The sequence below is a fragment of the Patagioenas fasciata genome, chromosome 3 (genome assembly GCF_037038585.1).
Source record: "Patagioenas fasciata isolate bPatFas1 chromosome 3, bPatFas1.hap1, whole genome shotgun sequence".
In the NCBI taxonomy this organism is placed as follows: Eukaryota; Metazoa; Chordata; class Aves; order Columbiformes; family Columbidae; genus Patagioenas; species Patagioenas fasciata.
In genome coordinates, this window is record NC_092522.1 from 118,992,434 (window position 1) to 119,015,350 (window position 22,917).

General features: G+C 39.6%; 1 protein-coding gene across 3 annotated transcripts in view; it reads right to left on the reverse strand.

The window, feature by feature from the left end:
• CD2AP (CD2 associated protein) overlaps positions 1 to 22,917 on the reverse strand; it is an 87,936-nt gene that overhangs the window by 21,898 nt on the left and 43,121 nt on the right. For all 3 annotated transcript variants that reach the window (XM_071807121.1, XM_071807120.1, XM_065835112.2), the window contains 7 exons: positions 20,503 to 20,656; positions 16,587 to 16,687; positions 12,142 to 12,262; positions 9,525 to 9,709; positions 7,439 to 7,547; positions 3,474 to 3,565; positions 1,154 to 1,258 (listed from right to left, as the gene is read on the reverse strand). In XM_071807121.1, coding sequence (XP_071663222.1) covers positions 1,154 to 1,258; positions 3,474 to 3,565; positions 7,439 to 7,547; positions 9,525 to 9,709; positions 12,142 to 12,262; positions 16,587 to 16,687; positions 20,503 to 20,569 — 780 coding nt within the window. In that variant the 5' untranslated portion in view covers positions 20,570 to 20,656. The remainder of the gene's footprint in view (positions 1 to 1,153; positions 1,259 to 3,473; positions 3,566 to 7,438; positions 7,548 to 9,524; positions 9,710 to 12,141; positions 12,263 to 16,586; positions 16,688 to 20,502; positions 20,657 to 22,917) is intronic.

Here is a 22,917-nt window from a genome sequence, read left to right on the forward strand (position 1 = left end):
TGAGACACAGGTGTCTACACTCAGATGTTCTGATCTGGAGATGAATCCATCCCATCTGTGGGTGACATATGTTTGTGAATTAACACAACCACCTTTGCTACACAAACTTGTCAGAACCAAAATATCACACTAACCTCAACCAAAAACACCAAAGAACAAAAGTGACAACACCAAGGAGTATCACATGAAAACGTGGATTCTATAAGTTCACACATGAGATGGTGGAAAAAATATATATATATATTTCTAGACCTCCTGCAAAGATTATCCTCCACACACTGCAACCTACTGGCAAGTCTTAACATGGAAAAATCCCAGGTGCTCCCACAGGGTCATTCAACATCTTGCAATTATTGTTACTTAAAGAACTACGGATGGAAGAGACTGATTGCTTATCCCTTTCAAAGCAGTAACGGTCTAATTTAGTATTGAGTTACACACAACCCGTGTTATCAGAAGCATATCCTTTTCTATATGTATGGAGTGGAGCATCTCCCTTATGAGGAAAGGCTGAGGGTGCTGGGTCTCCTTAGTTTGGAGAAGAGGAGACTGAGGGGTGACCTCATTAATGTTTACAGATATATAAAGGGTAAGTGTCAGGAGGATGGAGCCAGGCTCTTCTCGGTGACAACCAATGGTAGGACAAGGGGTAATGGGTACAAACTGGAACACAAGAGGTTCCACTTAAATTTGAGAAGAAACTTCTTCTCAGTGAGGGTGACAGACACTGGCCCAGGCTGCCCAGGGGGGTTGTGGAGTCTCCTTCTCTGCAGACATTCAAACCCGCCTGGACACCTTCCTGTGTAACCTCATCTGGGCGTTCCTGCTCCGGCAGGGGGATTGGACTGGATGAGCTTTTGAGGTCCCTTCCAATCCCTGACATTCTGTGATTCTGTGATTCTATATGATCTAGTCACCCTCATTAATTACAGTTAATCTAGAAAAGCATGTCTCAGTTTAATTTTTAAGTAGTTTAATACAAGCATTAACCTTTAAATCATTCTTCTTAATCACTGCTAATTCTAGATAAAGTAATAAAATGCCATGATTGTATTAATATTTTAAGCGGCATAATATGCTGTGGAGTCTCCTATTCATTGCATTTCCATCAATACTTTTTTTGTGATACTACATAATACGCTTAAGAACTTACAGGGAAGTCTTTATCAGACTCTTGTATTTGAACAGCAAAATTATCTGGGAAGACTCCTTCTTTACCATTGAGTTCTCCTTTCCACCAGCCTGGCTCTCCAGTGTCCTAAAACAAATAACAGGACATTTCAATCAATATTGACTTCTTCCCCAGAACGGATACAGTTACAGGAATAAGATTTTTGCTTTTACCCATAATATAAAGTAATTGTTTGTCTGAAACACCACATTTATAAGAGAAACACTTTAGCCACCTTAGCAAGGGAAAACAGCTACAGGTTTGGTCACTTTATTTGTTTTCTAAAAAGCAGGATATGAAATTGTATTACATCATACGTAAGATAAGAGTATAAGGATAAGATCTGCAAGGGGAAGGAAAGTACACAAAACCAGCTATAACCCAGTGCACAGTATCCAACATTCTAAACTTCCTCAACCAGCAACTTTTTCAGTAAATACGTCAAGTGTCACTGCAGTTACACACAATTCTACTTAATAAAAGTGATTCTGATGTGATTGATCAGGTTCACTGGTCTGCAAAGGGTGAGGCAGCAAGAGGATACACCCTACTGAGGAAACAACAACCGCATTAAGACATAAGGAAAAAAGAATTACAGAGAATTAATTCAGTGGCACAGAAATCCATTAACAGGATCTTACTGGATCAAGGGCTCAGATTGTCTGTAACAGAAAGTATGAAGTTTTTAGAGTATTTTAGCAACATAAATACAGTTTTCCCCTGGGCCTTAGGTCCCAAACACTGTACATGTCACTCCTCCACACAAGTCCAAGTGGATTCCTGTCGATATGTGCCACTGTCTGCAGCACAAACTGTTCATCCCAAAGTTCTGTATACAACAAAACTCAACACTCAGTTCAGCTGACACAGTGAACAGGTAAAGGAGGCGGGGGGGGGAATAAAATATAAAATAACTTTAAAAAAATCCCACCTCATATTGAACTAAAGGAGGAACAAGAAGGAAAAAACGACCTGAAAAGTGATTAGCACTGAAAGTAAAAGTTTGCTGAAGTTTTCTTTCATTTCCGCCTCTGTCACCCTTTCAATTCAGTACCGCAGAGTCCAATTTCTGAACAGTGTGCACTGAAGAATGGAATAAGGCATCTATTGCTAAATTTCCTTTAGACATAAAGTCAGAGACAACTCCATGGAAAATGATCACATGGAGAACAAACAGAAAATAAATGGCCAATGGACAAGATTTACACAAAGAAAAATATCTTAACACTTGGCGAGATCAAAACCATGGCCTGAGTCACCACCTGACAGTTACATCAATAGACTCAGACTTTAAAAGATGGTTTTTTGGAAGTAGAGCTCTGCTCTGGATAACTCTTCCTTGCTCCAGTTTGGACCAGCATATGGCTTGGGTAAATTGGTTTAAAAAGGGCAAGAGATTCAGTGAAGATAATCCCCTGTGGCAAGGGTTGTGGCATTTTAAAAAGCACCTTCCATAACTGCTCTTTTCCACCGTGATCACAATCAATAATACTGACAATATCATTTTTCTTGTTAAGAAAATGGCCATCTTTTCCACAAACTTCTAATCCTCCTAAAGAAAAGCGTTGCTTTTCTTCTGCAACTATGTGAAAGCTGAAAACAAAAAGAAAGAGATCTTCCATTTTTTTTAGGGAAGTCATCATTCTTTAATATAGCAGCACCTAAATGAACAAAGGTTGCAGAGTACTGCAGGAAGCTTAAATATGGGTAGGTTCATTTCTTGTTTAAAACCCTTTCTGCAACAAGATGACCTTCCAAAAAAGTGTTTTCAATATTCAACACAAATAGGAACATTCAATTAAATAATCATGTTTCTCTGAATAGCCAGACAGGATCATTAACTTCTGTGTGGTTATTCTGAAACACCAAGTGTCTCTAACACCTGGACTTCATTTTCCTACTGAAACATTTTCCCAGTTTTCTCCACAATACCTACATCAAAATCAGTAAGTACAGGTCTTAATTTCTCACCTTTTGACGGAATAATACTTTCCAACCATCACCCGTAGGTCAGCCTGATATATCATCACAGCTTCCTCACTGTAAAGACATTTGGCACTGGGTACATACTGATCTGATGGCCTCTGAGGAATCTAAGGTAATTCCCCACTCTGGAATGATGTTTAAGGACATCTGTATCTCCATCAAGTGCAGGTCAAAGAGTTGACCCTCACATGAAAAAAAGCAGTCTATGGGAATATCTACTCCAACAGAGTCTCCTGCTTTCACATTTTACATATCACCTACCTGTACAAAACCCACAAAAGCTGATTACATGGTTAAAGCAGAGCGAACATCTTACCTTACTGATTATTTGAATGATTTCACCTTCTTTAAAGCTGAGTTCATCATTCGAGCCTTCATAGGAAAATATTGTCCTGCAATATTCCTTTGCTGAAACAAAGCAGCACAATTACCACACACTTGCATACTATGGGCAGTAACATACATAATTCCATGACAGGAGAGCTCAGAAATTGTCACTATAATCTTACTTTCCTTCTAGACCAGCCATCTGAGACTGCTTTACAAATGTTCACTGTGTCATGCATACCACAAGAAAAATAAGATTAGATATATTTACAGAGCGATAGCAATAAATCTTTGTGAAGTCAATAGTTTAAGCTCTAAAACATTTTTTTCCACAACAGCAACTTAATTCAGGTACTGTGACTTCAGAAGGAGAAGGGAGACGCCTACTCAATTAAAATCATAGCAGCCTATCTCTCCCCATAGCATTATATATTCAATGTTGAGCTGCTTTAGACGAAAATCGTTTCAAATTTTTATTGAGAGTTTATATATTTTCTCAAAATTGACCTAAATTTCAAATACGCAATCCTAATCAAATACATGCAACTGTTTCAGGGGGACACCCTATATTAACACATATCATTACAGAAACTTCAAATACCAAAGCAGCACATGTGCTGAAATTTTGCGGCGAAATCAAGTAACCCAAGCAAAGGAATTCCAATAGCACCTGAAAGCAGAGCCCATCTGAGTGACCAACTCAGACAGTCACAGCCTCTCCTTCCAAAAGCAGAAAGAATAATTTCTTTCTTTCCATTTGGTACAGTTCAATAACTAATCCATTTCAAATTGCACTAAAGATATCAGGTGAAAAAGCAGGAGGACTCGTTTTCCTTCCTTTCCCACATTAGAATAAAAACAACATCAGAAAGGCCAAAATATATCAATACACAATCTTAGCTGCAAAACAATTTTTGCATCTTTTTTTTTTAACCCCAGCACAATTTAAATTAATTAGCAGGTAAAAAGGCTGGATTTCTGTATCTAGCAGAATAAGGAGGAGGAAGCAAACGAAAAAGACTCTAATTCGCTGCCACAACCTATTGGGCATTTGGTACTGACAACACACACAAGTGAGCAGCTGGATCAGCCCCAGCGAGAGCAGCACAACATCAAATCAGAACTCATAAATGAGTTGCAGTTGAATCTTTTTGTTCTTATTGTATTTTTTTTCATAAGATAGAAATCTTTAGTTAAAAACTGCACCAATTGTATTCTTAAATAAAAACCTACCTTGGTCAGTGACAATGATTATGTTAAAATGCAAAAGTATACCAAGCTTAAGAGATACATAGAGAGATACCTGTATAGATATATATGTAGATATGTAACCACATGAGTAATCATAAGTACAAGAACATGTGTTATTCTACTGCCTTATCCAGTGATCAAAAACGTTCAACTCTAGACTGAGTATTTCTACACATCCTGTGTAAAAATACATGCATTTCCTTACTACCTGGGGATTTGGCCAGTACAGATGAACTGCCCAATCCCTTCCTTTCCCCTCCTCACATACACCAAGTCCCATAACAAATAGAAAACTGGGCCAGAGATGAAACGTTTCACCCTCCTCCAGGAGGCTGGAGATGAGAAGCCTTCCAGACCACTGAGTTTCCCAAATGTGTGACCCCAGCACTCAGCATCACCCCAGAAATCCAGCCACAAACGTTAAGAATATGTACAATTTTCCACTGCAGCATCTTATTTTCCTGCACTTAAATTTACGACAGTATTTACAAAACAGTAAATCGGAACTTCAGTAAATATTTTTAATAAAAGGTAGTTTAAAATTCAATCCTTTCCAAAGACTTGAGACTCGTAATACAGTAGCAGAAATCACAGATGTTGTAGTCTAACATAGTGGGGGTAAAGAGAGATCAAATTGTGATTATTTTATTCTTTAAACAAAATATTTTTACATACTTGCACCTGAGGCCAAAACAAGCTTTCCAGAAATAGCAGAGCCACAGCAAAATAAGCCACACTAGTCTAAACATTTTAGAGATCTCTGTTTATTTCACAGAATCACAGAATGTTAGGGATTGGAAGGGACCTCAAAAGCTCATCCAGTGCAATCCCCCCACCGGAGCAGGAACACCCAGATGAGGTTACACAGGAAGGTGTCCAGGCGGGTTTGAATGTCTGCAGAGAAGGGCAGCCTGGGCCAGTGTCTGTCACCCTCACCATAAGTTTCTTCTCAAATTTGAAGGGAACCTCTTGTTTTCCAATTTGAACCCATTACCCCTTGTCCTACCATTGGATGTCACTGAGAAGAGCCTGGCTCTGTCCTCCTGACACTCACCCTTTAGATATTTGTAAACATGAATGAGGTCACCCCTCAGTCTCCTCTTCTCCAAGCTAAAGAGCCCCAGCTCCCTCAGCCTTTCCTCACACAGGAGATGCTCCACTCCCTTCATCATCTTTGTTGCCCTGCGCTGGACTCTCTCCAGCAGTTCCCTGTCCTTCTGGAACTGAGGGGCCCAGAACTGGACACAATATTCCAGGTGTGGTCTCACCAGGGTGGAGTAGAGGGGAAGGAGAACCTCTCTCGAGGTTTTGCTATCATATTGAACACAATTTATTTTAAACTCACTCTCTCAAAACTGAGGATGGTATACATGAACTGTAACATGGTCTACACCAAAATTAAAACACTAAGAAAACCAAGCTTTCTTCCAAAGGCTGCAAGATGTTTTTAAATGGTGTCTGTAGGTATTATCTACTGTTGTGCTCCTATAGCATCTGTAACTACTTTACCTAAGTTCCTCTCTGATGTATTTGTTTCCCTGGGGAGCAGAGACTCAGCATGACTACTGGATTAGCCCAATTTCTATGCCATTACATCAAACACTTCTTGACACTAATCAGCTGTTTGTAAACATGGTTTTAAAAGCTATTTATAGCTATCCAGCTCCATAAAGTCAAAATATGGCTAAAAGTGTATGGATCTATATAGGATTTCCTATATAGTTCTATAGATACAAATAAACTAGGGCTCTAACAAATCTGCAATTTTAAGTATCCTGTTGAGTCAAATTATGCAACTCCTAAATACAGGCAAGAAGTCAATTGTTTGTTGCAGTTTTCTTATTACTGCAAATTATTCACTCCATGTAAAACAACCCACCGACACCAAAATAACGTATTTCCGTACAAAACAAAAATATACTTGAAACTACAATACAGAAGTCGGAAAAACGTCCGTTCTGGAACCAGGCAAAATGAGCTGTCTACATATGACATAATTGAAGTTAATTTTTATACGCGGTTGGCACTCCCACAAGATTATTTTGGGTTGGCTTAAAAATATCTCTCTAGAGAAAACTATGCAACTTGGTAATTAAATGAAGTCATAAATTCTCAGAGATAATAAAATAAAAGAAAAATAAAAAAGAAGTTCTTATAAACAGAACCACAATGGAACTGGATTATCTAGTGAACAGACTTCAATAGAACACAAACATCAACTTTCTGATGCAAGAAATTTAATATAGAGTTACGACAGCACATTGGCATCTCCACGGTAAATCCTGAGCCTTAACAGTCATTTCTATATCTTGGGGACAGCGACTGGGTCAGGGGAGTGCTCCCTAGCCATGGATTTCCAGCACCCCAGCTGAACACAAAAAACTGGGTAGAAATAAATCAGTTTGAGCATGTCATCAACAGCATATTAATAGAAAGGGGCTGCTGCAATAAAACTTCATACCTTAACCATATTTTGTTCTGGGAGACAACCCTACAAATGTTTTTGATTCACTTTTCACAGAAATGCAAGCAAAAACTCCTTCAGACTCTTTTGCATTTGCACAGCTCCTCAAAGGTACAGAACATTATACAAAAACCCAGTGTGAAGAAAAGTTTAAGATTTTAACACAAAAAAATTGACAACTAAATACTTCTCTGCAGAGGACTACCAAGGAATAGATGTGTATTTCCATTCAGCCTTACCTTTTGGTTTACTTTCAGCTTCTGATTTTACTGCTTCTGATGAGTTTTCAGGTTTTGTTGTGGCGGGAAGATGAATTAGCTTTGTTCCAGGGGGATGGTTAGGTGATGGCTGTATGAACAAAAGCAAACTTCGTTAAGAAAACAAAACAAACCTCATTACAAGTTTTATTTTTTATTGGGCTACAGAACATTCTCAGGTTTTCATTAGCTGAGATGATGTGAATGACCATCTCCAAGAGACTCAATGAGCCTTCCCATTAAGTACTTACAGTAGTTACTTCATTATGGCCACTGCAATTAGAATTTTGTCTATCAATTAAAGACACAGCACAGCTTTCAAACTCAAAGTCAGTCTCAGGATACTTCCAGATATACTTTCACTATTGTATCTGAGCGGTTCCAAGCATTACTGCTCCATTATCCTGAAAATTGCCTCCATGTAACAGCTCTGCAGAAAGTAACTTGCTGACCATGCACGCCTTGCACTGGAATAAGTCAGGAATATACAGTAGCCATACATCACCTCAGCTGAAGAGACAATCAGTTCTTAACTACTCAGACAACTATAAGAGCACATGAAAGCTCATTGCAGCTTCCATTCACGCTTAGCGATTTACAGAGAACAGAACCAGAACAAATGAGTTTTTTCCTGAACCAAAAAACCACAGAGGCATTGCATCTGGTAACAAGTTTCAGGATTAACAGCTAACCAAAATAATTATTCATATATACATATAAAATTTATTTTTTTCTCTCCAGGATACTTACTGAGCTGTCAGGAATATTTAGACAGCTTCAGTTCCATACACTTCTTCACAGTCCTATGAGCTACAAATATAGAATACGATCTTAGAGCCAGTACTTACCTGAACAGCCCTAATAGCGTTACTGATGCGAAAAATCCTATTGCCTTTAGTTACTCTGTTCATTTTCATTTACAGTTAAACTTTGCAGACTTCCTACTGTCAAAGAAACTAGATTTATTCTCCTTAAAACCAGATGATGCCCGTGGGCTGGGCTTTGGTACCTCTGACATACCATAGAGGAAGTCACCGTCACTCGGGATGTTCTTGGAGTACATATGCAATTTAACTCACTCCAGAACGCTGTATGAAGGAAGCACTAAAATAACCCACCTATGAGATTAAGCAAGTCCAACATGGAAACAGTTCTCTACATTTCACCCTTCCAAAATGAGACGCAATTAGAAGCGCCAGAGGAAGTTTAGGTAGACAGGGTATAAATAGCCTGAGCACAGGCTGGATGCTGGGACCAGCTGAAACCTCTCTCACCATCTCCTGTAGGAGCACCTAAACCCCTGAGAATTTCATATATAATACATCAGTGCTCAGCCTTCCTATGCTGAACATTCTCTGAATTCCCCAAGGAAAAAAAAGCACTCTCTGCTCCACAGTTTCCTGATGACAGCTTTTTCCTTCACTGGCTTAAAGACTGAGAATGCCCTTCCAGCATCCCTGCATCTAATTCCAAACCAAACTGAGCACAAATCCAAAGAATCCATTTTTGCAAGACCTTCATGAGAATTATCTCCCTAGGGCTCTCCGTGCTGTTCTGTAAGTCTGTCCACCTTCAGCATGAGTTTGGCAACCAGGTCAATGGAAAATTAAGCACTAAACTCAGCTGATTATTTCATTGTCTTTAAGCTATGCAAGAACATTTTCTCACTTCATCTCCCCTCTTGCTGAGAAACAGCCTACGACAACTTGCCAGACAAGCCAACAAAACAGAGTGCCAACGTATTTTACTGTTTATACACAGTCAAATAACACAATTCAACACTGAGCAGACTTCATACTTATTGAACTTATTTTAGATAGTGTCTTTATATGCCCAAGTTATAAGGTGGAAAATAGGGAAACACGCTTTTGAATGATTAATTTCAAGACAAGAAAGGAAACTGAAAGGTAGGTTCTGAAACTCCAGTCTAACAGCATTCACACAAAGATATAGCAAACGCGCAGACTCCTAATTTGAGGGACAATGCCTGGACAAAGCCTTCAGACTCCACACCTTTTAAATTATTTTTACAGGAAACCCAAAAATAACAATAGGAACTGCTACAAACCTTATCTGGCTTTTTATCTTCTGATTCAGTACTGGATGATCTTGTCTTAAGTTTCACTGAGCCTTCTTTAAAGATATCTCCAAAGCCAATCCCTCGGATTTTCTTTGGCTGTGCTGGTCCAGATGCAGGTTCACCCCCATTTCCTGGAGAGGTCACAGGTGAGGTAGGACCACTGAAAACAGACTCTGAAAGCAAATTTAAAAAATAATAGTAAAAAAAGGTTAATACCTGAAACTATTTATTTGGTCTTCTGAGAAAACAAGTGGAAGTAACATTGCTGTGTGCACTGCTCTTGTTAAAGAGCTTTTCTAGGAATGTTACTGTAGCTGTAATACCTCATATCTCTTCTAGTTGTATATTTAGCATAACACTGTATGAAATGACACCAAGATTGCATCGGACACTCTGGCGATTAAGTAATTACATCACTAACATTTCTTGCTATTTCAATTGTCACTCAGGCTCTACAGTCTGTCAACAATGTTGTGTTTTCCATCAGTTTTATGAAACATTGCTTACACATTCTCTGCAAATGTGTTTTTAGGCCAACATTTAAAAGCCTGTCACTGCACAGCTATAGCTGCTGAAAGCGATAATCAATAAAGGACAATAATGAGTTCTACCATATTTCAACAGGAAAAAATGGTTTCAGTAATAGAGCGATGCCTCACGAGGCACCAAAGTGAATTTTTCCTATTGCTCGAAACGTACTATCAAGACTCACAGAACGGTTTGGGTTGGAAGGGACCGTAAAGATCATCTAGTTCCACCCCCTGCCATGGGCAGGGACACCTTCCACTAGACCAGGCTGCTCAAAGCCCCGTCCAACCTGGCCTTGAACACTTCCAGGAACGGGGTTCCACAGCTTCTCTGGGCAGCTTGTTCAGTGTCTCACCACCTCACAGTGAATAATTTCTTCCTTATATCTAAATTAAATCTACTCTCACAGTTTAAAGCCATTACCCCATGTCCTATAAAGAACAGCTGAAAAAAGTGTCTTGCAAATTCATTTAAATAGCTTTCTAACCTGATAACACCTAGAACCTATTTTAAATGAGATAAGCATACACATGAGCTATAGTTGTTTAATCACCGGTAGATAAGAGAAGTACTTAAGATTCTTTTAATCTTTCAGGCTTAAGGGACAACATTTATTTCCCCCCTTAAAATTAAGTTCAGAAGAACCTAATTTAGGTGTTAGGAACTTATAAAACTTATTTTTAAAAAATTTTTTACATTATTGTTATATCTGTTAAAACCTATGAGCTAGTATTCAGAGGCAAAATATTTCCATGTGCAGAATTCTAGACGATAGTAATTTGAAAACACCCAACTTTTATAAACCAAATTCAAAATAGCCTCCACATCTTTCAGCCTTTAATTCTTGCCAGAACATGCACGCCTGAGAATTGCAATAAAGATTAAATACTCTTCCCTGAACCATAAATTTAAGGGGTTTTGATAATACTGTTGAGTTACGCAGCCTCTTGACTTCAGTTTCTCACCTTTTCTCAACCGAGTTAACTCTTTGTTTAGTTATAGCCCTCTAGATACATATAGATACACATAGGTATATATAGATATAGAAGTCCAGGTTTCACATTTAGAAGACTGTAGCTCAAGTGAATGAGGCATTTACTGTTACCCAGGAGTGAGGAGAGAACTGGCAGATCCTTGAGAAAATGACTGTGAAAGAACTGAGCTTTAAATACAACCCCTTGGGGGCTGAAAATCATGACTTGTTAGTTACTGACAGAAAATGCAATCACTTCAAATTACTGCTCAGTCCCACTGGTTTCAATATTCAGAAATTAGGCCCAACACATACCCATGTGTCAGTTCACCCCACCAGACACCACTAAACTCAGTGAACTTGACCTCCAAGGAGACTGAGCTATTTGGGACTGCTCAAACCAAAGTACTCTTGTCGTATAATACTGCAATTATTTCCACAATTTACTAAGTATATATATCTCCAGGTCAGACTTTTTTTCCTATGTCTGAGCAAACCCTTGTTAGAAATAATTCTTACAGAACGTATTATAAATGAAGGTGCACATTACTACAAGGAAAAAGGTATTTTTTTATTTTTTAAATAACTTTTTCCCTTGATTATTACAGAGCCACCTTTAAGTATCAATTAACTTGCTTTAAGATGCTGTTCCCAAAGCACACTCGCGTTCCAGCAGTATTTAAGTTGAGGATCACTATGCTGTTCTAATTCAAGTTTTAATTCTCAATTGACACAGTTAAACATTTAAGTTCTCCACGTTGGAGAATTCACGTCTATGAGAATAAGACTGAAAAAAAAAAGGTATTAAATGGAAGAATAATTTTATATCCAATACTAAAACAGCATAACATTCCTAGTGATAAAATTCAGAATAAACATCTGCAAGATCAAGACCTTCACTGTAAATTTATTTGCAGTGTATTGGTAGCAAGACAGGTATCTTCATACTTAGCATCAGTATTTTCTGGAATACAATTAAATACTTAGCGTTCTTCGGAAGACAGAATTCTTCACAACTTTCGTAGTACTACAACCATAATACTCCAAATTTTGCCCAAGATTTAAAATTACTTTGCTAAGGGTTTACAACAAACAGAAGAGCACCTGTGTCATCCAGAGTGTCCTGTGTTTCCCCATCCTCCGTTAGTTCCAATTCTTTCACAAAGTTTGAAGGAAACAACCCTGACTTCCCATTTAGTGTTCCACTCCACCAGCCTTCTTCTACCTGTAGAGAAATATTTTGCATATTAATGATAAAGCAAAAGGAAATGCCTATCATAGCATCTATAATTCTCTTATAAAACTGTACGAACAACTTTGGGAAAGTTCTTATGACTGCAATTTCTCTTTCAAGAGACACACCAAGATGTAGAAACAGGAGACAAAAAGAGCAAGAGAATAATTTACTGTCATTTCTACCGCTAGAGCAATGATCCTGAAACATGAGACCAGCCCTATGCCAATTAATTCAGAAGACCAGCAAAATGTTAATCAGCTTTCTCAAGATAAGAGAATAACAGGTACTACACATCTAATGAAAGAAGAAAATATTAAACTGTTTATGAAATAAAGAGTAAATTTTAGCCTGGTTTTCTAAGGAAATGTGTATGTAGTCTTGCTGTCCATCTGTCTTCTCTAGTTTCCACCAGTCCCGTTCCCACTAGCATCGTATCCATTGAACAGCTTCAACCAATTTTGATCAGAAGACCTAAGCTTCAAAGATACGATTCCTACAGATGATGTTGGGTAGAACAGAGAAAAGTCCTTAAGGATATCACAGAGTAATGGAAAACGAAGCCCAGCTCTAGTATGTCAGAAGACACAGATACTTTCCCACTCAACATGGCCAGATGACAATGGCAGCCAGGACACATGAGGATTTTGTGGTGGCACACAGCAGCCCTAAGGACAAAAGTCTGTTGGATGCCAAATTTTGTTGGGTTTGCTTTCAAAAAATAACTGATTTTTGTACTGGAAATAAACCTGTTCAGGAATTAGGGAAAATAATAGCTCTAATACTCAGTTATGTGCTTGGATACCTGGTGTGGTATTTATATTGCAATACTCCAAAATTTAATGGAACGTATATCAGGAATATCCTACAGGCCAAAGCAGAACAAGCAAAACTGGAGCATGAGTAGGTGATGGTGTAAAACCATAGCAGAAGACTGCTTAAGAATTGTGTTCTTAAAGAGGAACAGTTTTCAAAATGCCTTAAATAAAACAAATGTATTTGCCTAGTAAGCACTATTTTAAAATTAGAATTCAGAATAATTTTCAAAATACTTCATTTGAATTGTTCTGTTTCAGGGCTGGTAAGCTGCTTTTAGACGAGCAAGACAAGCGGCGGCCGCGGGGGGGGAAGCAGTTGTTCGCATTATCTTTTTTTAGCCCTGTTTTATAGGTCACCACGCCTGACACACAGGCACAGTTTTGAAAGGCCGGCCCAGCTCCAGGCAAGCAGAACGCACACAAAACCTGGCAGCTACGGAGACGGGCGGGCGCTGAAAAGAGCGCTGTTCTTTTTGAAGACATCCTGGTGCTCAAACGTAGCTTTGCTGTGGATGGTTCAAATTCAGAGCCTGGTCCTCTGAAATAGATTTTAAGCACAGATTACTGACAAGTGCTGCCCAGGCTCTGGCACCTCATGCTTTACACAATATACTACAGAACACTAAAATTCAAATGCTTTGACTCACCCAAGAGCCATGAGAAAGGGACTTTTAATGCGTATGATGCAGAAAGAGACTCGAGCATCCATTTATTCTTCTGCCAAGAAATAAGGTCAGCAAAGTACTTTACAGACTTGCAAGGCAAAGCGATGCCAGCTCACAGTCAGTGAACCAAAAGTGTATTGAGTGTATTTGCTCCAGCCTCCTCACCATGGTGCCTTTAAAAAACCTGACTATATACAAACCATATCACCAGAAAAACTACCCTTAATTGACATTAAAAAACAGGTAAAAAAGTTCTAAATGCTTTGATGGAGAGCACCTGTGCATCCCTGAGTGCTAGCAACAGAGATGATGATTTCACAACTCTCATTTTCCATTTAAATCTTACCACATGATACGATTTCCACAAGAGGGAGTTACAGCTCTGGTACACACAGCAGCATTTGAGTGGCAACTCCATCAACTTATTTCTACAAAATGATGAAAACTCAGACTTGTAAACAAAGGGTAGAAAAAAAGGCTGCAACAAGATGCTTTGCCAGTCAGATGATTATTTTTTTGAATAAAAACTCCATTAATAGAGTTCATATGAATCTCGACTATGCTTGATAACACCAGTATGCAAATACTACAAACACAATACAACAGAAATAAATCTGCTGTTTAGTGCTGCATCTGATGGGGGGAAGATACAAAGAAGAAGTTTTACAGCAATGACAGTGATCACGTGCACTTTGTACGTGTGTTTTGCATGCAAAACCCACAAGTTCTGTAAACAAAAAACCCTGCAGATTCAACCAGCATAAACTACAAGAGCTTTCCTCCCTAGAACCTATTTCTGATCCTTGTAGCTTTATCTCTTCAATATTAGACATTTAATTTCTGAACCCATCTGTCTCCACCTTTGATTTTACAATCAGTAGTGTCAGCTGTAACTACTCAATTTATGAAAACAATTGCAACTGGTAGAACTGATCCCCTTGTACAGCTGATTTTACCTTATTTTCCCCACGAAAAGGGTGATCAAATGATCTTTCCTTGAAGTAACAGTTATGAGTGATTTGCACATGTACATATAGCACCTTGTATATATAAATGGAAGTGAAGACTGTCTCACAGTAGTGAAAACAAGTTTCCTAAGACAACTTACTCCAGCATATTGCACAAACATCTCTGGTACATCAGCTTTGTGAAACAGACCCAGTCTACATCTGTCAGGTCTAGTCTAGACCATCACAAAACCAGTGCACAAACAGCTCTGTGCTAGTAGTTCACTGCAGTATCTTTCTACCTGGCAGCATTTGCCTAAAAACGTGACTGACAGTTTTTCTCAGAAGCAGCGAAGGTTGGGTACTACAAATATGCATTTTCAAATCATTAGGAAAAAAACATGGGGACTGACCAAGAAAAACTAAAGGAATAAAATAAAATCAAATCCATGTTTCCTTAAGGAACCAGATGAGGAAATGCTTTGATCTTTTTGTTTTGTTTGGCTACTTGGCCATCTCCGACACATCACATTGAACGCCTCTCTCAAAGTAATTCCAGATGTTGACACGTGTGACCTGAAATGACAGTTCTTCCCAACAGTTTACTGCACAAGCATGTTACATTGGACCATTTGAAGTCGTGACTGCTGTGTACAGGCACTATCCACAAATTAAATTAGTGAGGTTATCCCTTAAAACACCCCCACACAATGGTATTTACGAAACCGTGAATTTAGCGAGCAGGTTTGACAAGTCACTTGCTCTGTTTATTCAAAGAGAACAAATTCTACAAGTCATTGGTGCAAATGCATCTAGAAGTGTAACTTTTTCCTTGCTAGAAGAATGGAAAAGTCCTTCCTGGCAACTGCTGGGATCCCAGAGAGTGAGTACTCTCTTCAGAAGAGGTCATGCATGTGAAAACACATCCTCATAAAGCAACTTTAAAAGCATCACCAGACACACAGATGGCAAGAAAGGCTCAATTTTCTCCTTCCTCCAGCCATCAGGGAGGTGGTAAGAAGAGATGGCACCAGTGAAGGTCAGACCACACCACGCAGACTTCCACTACTTCTGGAAAGGTTCTGTCCATGATCGCTCTGGTCTTTTCTGCATTTTTTCTGACAGATTTCACTCTTGTAAGAGATGTTCTTCCCACATATTCAACCCTCCCACAACACAAGTTGCTATTGAATGGAACGGATACCAAGAAAGCACGTAGGTAGGAAAAGATAAGAAAATCCACCCCCGCCCCCAAACCCACACTCAAATATGTACTGGCCTTTGCCACCAAAGTATAAATGTCAAGACATATTTTAAACTGTATTTCTTATCTGGTGGAAAAAGAAACCAACAGAAATAATAACGTGTTGTTGAGTGCTTTTGTATGCTCTGTATTTTTGGTGCAAATGGGTTGCTGTATATTGGGTATATACTATGGGTACAGGATTCTGTGTTGAATAGTGTTACTATTAGTTCAAAGCTTCAGTAAGTTCACAAGAAAGCATGAAATCGGAAAATCAGGTCAAATCAGGTCAAATAACACTTTTTACCTAAACCAACTCTCAACTTAAAGGCAACTACTCAGCATCGTAGAAACAAGGATCACATAGACAGGGCCAAAGAACTGTAAAAGACTTTTGAAGAAGGAATCTGTTCAGAAGATCACAATTTATTGCTGCAGTGATCATACACTTCCCCTAAGTGTTTAGCATTCATTGATTTATGATTAGATCCTGAGAGAAAGAACTCCTAAACCATTAGCTTTAGCTTCAAAAACACTTCCTACGCTGTCTTACCAACATCCTTCTAATTCCAATAATCAGCTAAAAAAACAGGTTGACTTTTGGCCACGCAAAGAGACGATCAGCTCTGTAGAACAGCTCACCTCTTCAGTGATGTCAATCACATCCCCCAGCTTGAGTTCCAGCTCATCCTCATTCTGCGGGACGTATTCAAAGAGCACTTTGCACTGCCGCTTCTTGGACCCTGATTCAAGGGAAATGGCAAAAGTAAGAAGGCTTGCAAAGAAAAACTACTCCACTTGTCTCCCCAGGATAAAATGTGTCCAGAACACCCATAAATCAGCCCCAAGAGCTACGCAGCGTTTGCTGCTGGTTTTCCAGTTTGCTTGTGTCACTTTAGGCTGGCTCTGCATCTTAGAGCTTGAAAACCATTGAGCTTCACAGGCTGCTGATTGCAAACAAACACACACTACACTGCCAATTACCAACATGCCATAAAAAACATGTTGACACAAGCAGGTCAGATAAATCCCCAGCACAATAATTTTCAAGCTATTTCCTGACCAAAATCTGCAAGAATGACAAATGCTGCCAGTTGTGGTGTTAGCACTTGCTTGGAAGAAAATGTGCAAGTTTAAGCCTCCTTAAGGAACGCTGAAAGGAATAACAAATGTTTTGTTCTGCACAACACTGAAGTGCAAGTAGCCTTTCTGCCCTGTAACAAAGACCTTGCTAACTACAGGTCTGAGGTAATGTGGACATTAGTTTGGATTGTATTTCAAAATCCAAACTCATTTTTATCTGTGAATGCAAAAAACCCTCCCTTTTCTCAGTGTGGAGTCAAGAAATGAAACCGAAATTTCAATTAGCAGTGCCTGACAATGGCAAAGTTAAAACAAAGTGCAGTCTTTAGATGTTTGCCACGTATCATGAAAGCTTTGCAGGCATTAAAATGACAAAATGACATCCTGAGAGGGAAAAGCATTGACATGGCTTCCAACAACCCCTCGAGCCACAGTGGTGTAAACTTAAAATTGCCCAATTATTCTGCACATAACCTGGAGTGATGCTGCTCCTGAACCTGGAGAATTTAGGCTTTTTCTCTTCCAGAAAAGGCCACGCCAAACATGAGTTTAGGTGAAAATATGAATTAAAAGCTTGAACTTGTAAAGCTTAAGCTTGTAGGAGCTGTATAATTTCCATGCTCTCTCTTTTACTTTGCACTCCTTCCATAGTCAAGCCTCAGCCATTAGGATTAGCTGGGTAAAAACATTTCAAACGCAGATGCTACCTCCAAGATTGATCCTTGTTTTAATTAGAGCAGCACTGAAAGTCCAAAGATGGATGTTTAGAAGACAAACACACCCAGTGTTCTCTGTACAAAACATGCCAGTAGCTGAGTAATATTCAGCATGTAAAATTTCTAAGACAGTACTCAACAAATTAAAAATTTTCTACATGCTGGTATCCTGTCTGTGCTCTAAAGAGCTTAAAAGGGGCAGGAAACAAATAAAGCAAAAACATGAAGCTCAGTGGGTTATTTCTAATAATATGTAATCGCTCACTCAATACTCTCATCTTTTAACTCCACTGAAACTCACACATCAGCCAAGGGGGATTGTTACGCTAACAGTAATTACAATAAACGGTTCACTGGCCTTTACTACCTCCTTCAGCGCTTTCTTTGTAGGAGATTAACTGATAGGGAAAAAAAAGACAAATTAAAAAGTCATGGCCATTTAGTACAAATCTGATCTCAGCATCCCTTCTTATATTGTAATTCTATCTAAATGGGGAAGAGGGGGACAAAACAAACCCACGGACGCATTTCACATCCAGAATTCTCTCTCACTTATGCTCTGCTTCCATTAGTACCCCGTTTAGGAAGTACTGCCCTTCCAGTTTTGGAAATCCCTGGATTAATGCAGGAAGCCAACCAACCTGCTCAGAAAACAACACTCAGCTTCACATGGTGCAGCAGAACTGCTGGGCTGGCAGCCCCCTGGTAATTCCGTCTCTTTCCAAAAGAATTTGGTTTTGTTTTGTACAGGGTAACCCAAATTCAGCCCTTTGTTGCCATAATTTAGCACACCTCCTGTGTTTTCCTTTTCCTGAATAAAGGCAGCTGTCTAACTGATAGGAATACTGCCTGCAGCTCATAATCCACCTGGTATCAAACACCTGAATTCAGCAAGAGAACAGCACAAGGAACTTTGCAGATACAACCTACCTCACTGCACATTGAAAACTTGCTATTATAGCAGCTGAACTTTGTTTTTAACGTTGTTAACCTCATTTTACCAGATTAGGAACCAGAAACGGAAAGATGATTAAGCACTGGAAAGCTTTTGAAGGGAGTGAGCGATTGCCCAGGTGCAGAACAAACAGGATCTGCAGGCGCTGTGTAAACAGCCTTCCAGGAAAAAGGGAACAGCAAGTAAAATGGAAACGCAGAGATTGCCGGTGCGAAGTAAACAGTTGTGTGTGCTTAAAGGAAGGTGCTTCGAGACCATTTACTTCTACCCTGTTTCCCAAAAAATAAGACCGGGTCTTATACAATTTTTGCTCCATAAGATGCTTACTTTTGTATGTGTATAGCTGCCTGGGCACTGTTTAAATTGACTTTTTAATGAACTGTAACTAGGGCTTATTTTTGGAGTAGGGCTTATATTTTGAGCATCCTCAAAAATCCTGAAAAATCATGACAGGGGTTACTTCTGGGGCAGGTTTTATTTTAGGGGAAACACAGTAGGAGAATGAGACAAGCCAGAGCACTGAAGAGTTGAGACCAAATTGCACCTACTGTCCTGGTCACAGCCACCAGAGTGAGGACAAGACATCCTGAATATGGATCATTCTGGGGCTGAGGAGGTCAGAATGAGTAGCTGACACCCAAACTTTCATCAGATCACGTTCACAGAATCACAGAATCATAGAAAACTTTGAGCTGGAAGGACCCGTAAGGATCATATTGATTCCCTTTCAGAGCCTGATTGCACTAATTTAGGAACGGCGTTGATCTTTCAGACTAGATTTTCAAAAGCCTGCAGACGCAAATATCTAGCTGGCACATATGTGTTGTTGCCAAGACACTTATACAGATCAAATTCACTAAAAAGTGATTTTAAAGTTAACATCCTTAGTTGCCTGGAAGAAGTTTTCAGCAAATTTGTAAATCTGGTGGCCCCATTTCAGGGCTTTAAAAGAAAATCAGTGGCTTTTCTCCTTTTACAGGCAAAAAAAAAATCAAAGCATAAACATCCCAGAAACAGTAAGTTCTAAATGCCTTCTTTTTAAATAGCAAGTTTGAATCATAAATGATTGCAAGGTCTTAGAAAAGAATAGAAGCCAGAGTAATTTACAGCGACACCTCTTGTAATACTAAGGTGTCCAAATAAAATCACAAGCCCATTTCATGGATGCAGGGAACACTAAGCTTTCTGCTTTAAGTTTTAGTCCTCTTAATTTAAATACTGGCATTAAAACATAGAAACCACAGATACGAAGGCACCAAGTCTGCCCTCCCGACTATCCTGGAGGCTGCAGTTACAATCAAAGGAAGACAACTATTTTTTCTTAGATGCCATCAATTCCACCTTATTTCACACTAGAAGCAAGCCTACCGAACAAGAGGAACCTGAACTAGAACATCTTTCTTCATCAAAGCCCTGAATTGGAAGCAAATCTTACATGTTTACAAGAAATGACCACAGGAAGATTTTTGGTTGTTATGAACAGGTCTGCAGTTCTCATTCAGGTACATGACAATAAAAGCAGAGCTCATGTGAAGTTACAGAACAGCTCTCTGGAATCTGGAAGGGGTCTAAACCCTGTTCCCAGGAAAATTCATCCCTATTGCTGTCGTTAAAAATACATATAAGCTTCCTGCCCATGCATCCAGGAGCAGAATTTGGCTTAAAATCGAAGCTTTTTCTCCTATGTCTCTAGTTTTCCATACAACCTTAAAACTAAGTCAGACATTAAATAACTCATGTTTACTAAAAAAAAAAACGCACGTCAGCATCTTACACAATTGATGAAATTGGAAAGACTACATACTCTTCTTGAAGTTTTTGGATGGGGGATGAGGCTGAAATCCTCCTGCTGGAAGCCCATAGGTGCTCATGCGCTGCACAAGACTTGCTACATTGCCAGATTTCTCCTTCCTGAGTGGTACGGCATCATCCTTGGGCTCTGTATCCTTCTTAACCTCCTGAAACAAGAGATTGAAAAGACTGAGAGACTATTTAAATTACCCAAGAGGTCCGTGTTTTTAGACAGGCACTAAGAGATTTCAGGTAGTTACCATTTGGTATGTAATGACGTATTATATTCAAAAATTACAGCATCCTGCACCAAAACATACTAAAGGCTTTAACAAACTTGACCCTTCTGTACAATCATTTCAGTAAACAAGTAAGCTGATGTGCTGATAAAATTTAGGAATAGGGGCAGTACTTTAGCCATCTAGTCCAACCTTAAGAAAAGCAGCTTTGAGCCCAGAAATCCCATATTACAACTTGTAAATCACAGCTCTTAATTCATAGTAATTGAGTATTACTTTGATAGCAGACCCATAGGGTATGGAACTAAATAAAATATTTTAGTATATAAAACTGCATTACGTTATCACCTCTGCCTTGGAAAGCTCAAGGGCTGTTTACAGATAAGATTTAATCATGGTGCTGAAAGACGAGTGGAAAAGAAAGTGAGATACAAGAAATGAAGTGGGAGGAAGTGAGGTGAACGGTGGACGGTGGACGGTGGAAGTAACAGAGACATCATTTTTGTGATAACTGTCTCCTACCTTCCTGTCTTTCTAAATTAAGGTGCTAGCACTGGAATTGAACAGGCCAAACAAGACTAAGAAGCCTATAAACAAGACAGCATCAGTTCTTGATGGAAAAGGCTGTGTACTCAGCAGTTCCTCTACTGCATCAGCTCCTTAAATGAGGCTCCGGGGGAGAATAAATACTCTGAAAGAAGGAAATCATCACTTCACACAAGAAGAAACCCATTAAGTCAGATCAATGGCCCATCTAGGGTAGAACACAGTTCCCAGCAGGCACAATCCCAGGTGCTCTTTAGAGATCCAGCCTGCAACCCAGATCCTCTCACGCTCCCAGGGCACCCATAAGGGTTTCATTAGGGAAACACATCCCTTCTCCCTCTCATGTCTACAGATGAAACTGTCTAATTCCTCTTGCATCCATGGTCCTGCCTCCTTCCACAGCTTCCTTGGGGACACACACCCGATATTCACTCTCTGCTACATACAGAAGTTCCTCTCTCTCATCTGCTTTAAGCCAACAACCCTACTAATCCCAGTGTGTGCTCCCCACCACAGCATTGACTTTATCTCTACCTCCGCAGCTGCACAAACCTTAATTATTTTCCCCCTTGGCTTTATGCTCTCAACTGAAGAGTCCCAGCCTCGTCAGCCCCCATCTCACCAGGCAGCTGCTCCATCCCCTTAACCCTCTAACCACTCATCCCCAACCCAGTCACAACAGATCTCATGACACATAGAATCACTTCAGTTGAAAGAGACCCTCAAGGTCATCGAGTCCAACCATAACCTAACTCTGGCACTAAACCATGTCCAAAGAATCTCGTCTATGTGCCTTTAAAACCCCTCCAGGGAGGGTGACTCCACCACTGCCCTGGGCAGCCTGTTCCAATGCCTGACAACTTTTTCCATGAAGAATTTTTCCTAATATCCAATCTGAATCTTCCCTGGTGCAACTTGAGGCCATTTCCTCTTGTCCTATCACTTGCTACTTGGGAGAAATTATCCTGCCAATGTTTTGGGCTGTCACAGCACCCAGAGATGACGATTTCTGAAAACTGAAAGTGACAAAACCAGATATTCAGGAGCTGACACTCAGCTCACAACTGGCAGTTCCATGTAGGCATGGTATGGATTACCTTTTCTTCTACACATTACTTGACACTTACGTACCTCCAAGTTCCTCTGCCAGCTTTTCTGCCTGCTCAGCTCCTTGCCATCAGCATGGCATTGGAATACTGAAAAGTTTAACAGCACTCACAAAACAGGAGTTAATTCCCTCTCTGGAGATGCTGAACAAAGCTGGTACCACCAGCAGCTCCTGGGAGATCCTACCGCTGACTCTCCTATCTCCTGACAAGTCATCAATTAAGTCCTTTGTTCTTATTCTTTAAGCAGCTTTTTATCCATAAAAGAATTTTTTCCTCCAGTTTCAGAGCAACTTCATTCCTTCAATAACTTGATGGAAAGCTTCAAATATTTTTCTGAAAACCCAAGTGTGTTACATCCACTGGTTTGCATCCGTCTGTGTGCTCAGCAAGACCCTCAAAGACCAACAGCTTTCCCATCACCTCAGCATCACAACAACCTGTAAGTACTCCGCAGCTTTTTATGACCCACTTCAGAACAATTCTTGCATCCACCATCAGTAGCCCCTGGTTAACAACTCCATTAGTCAATGCAGC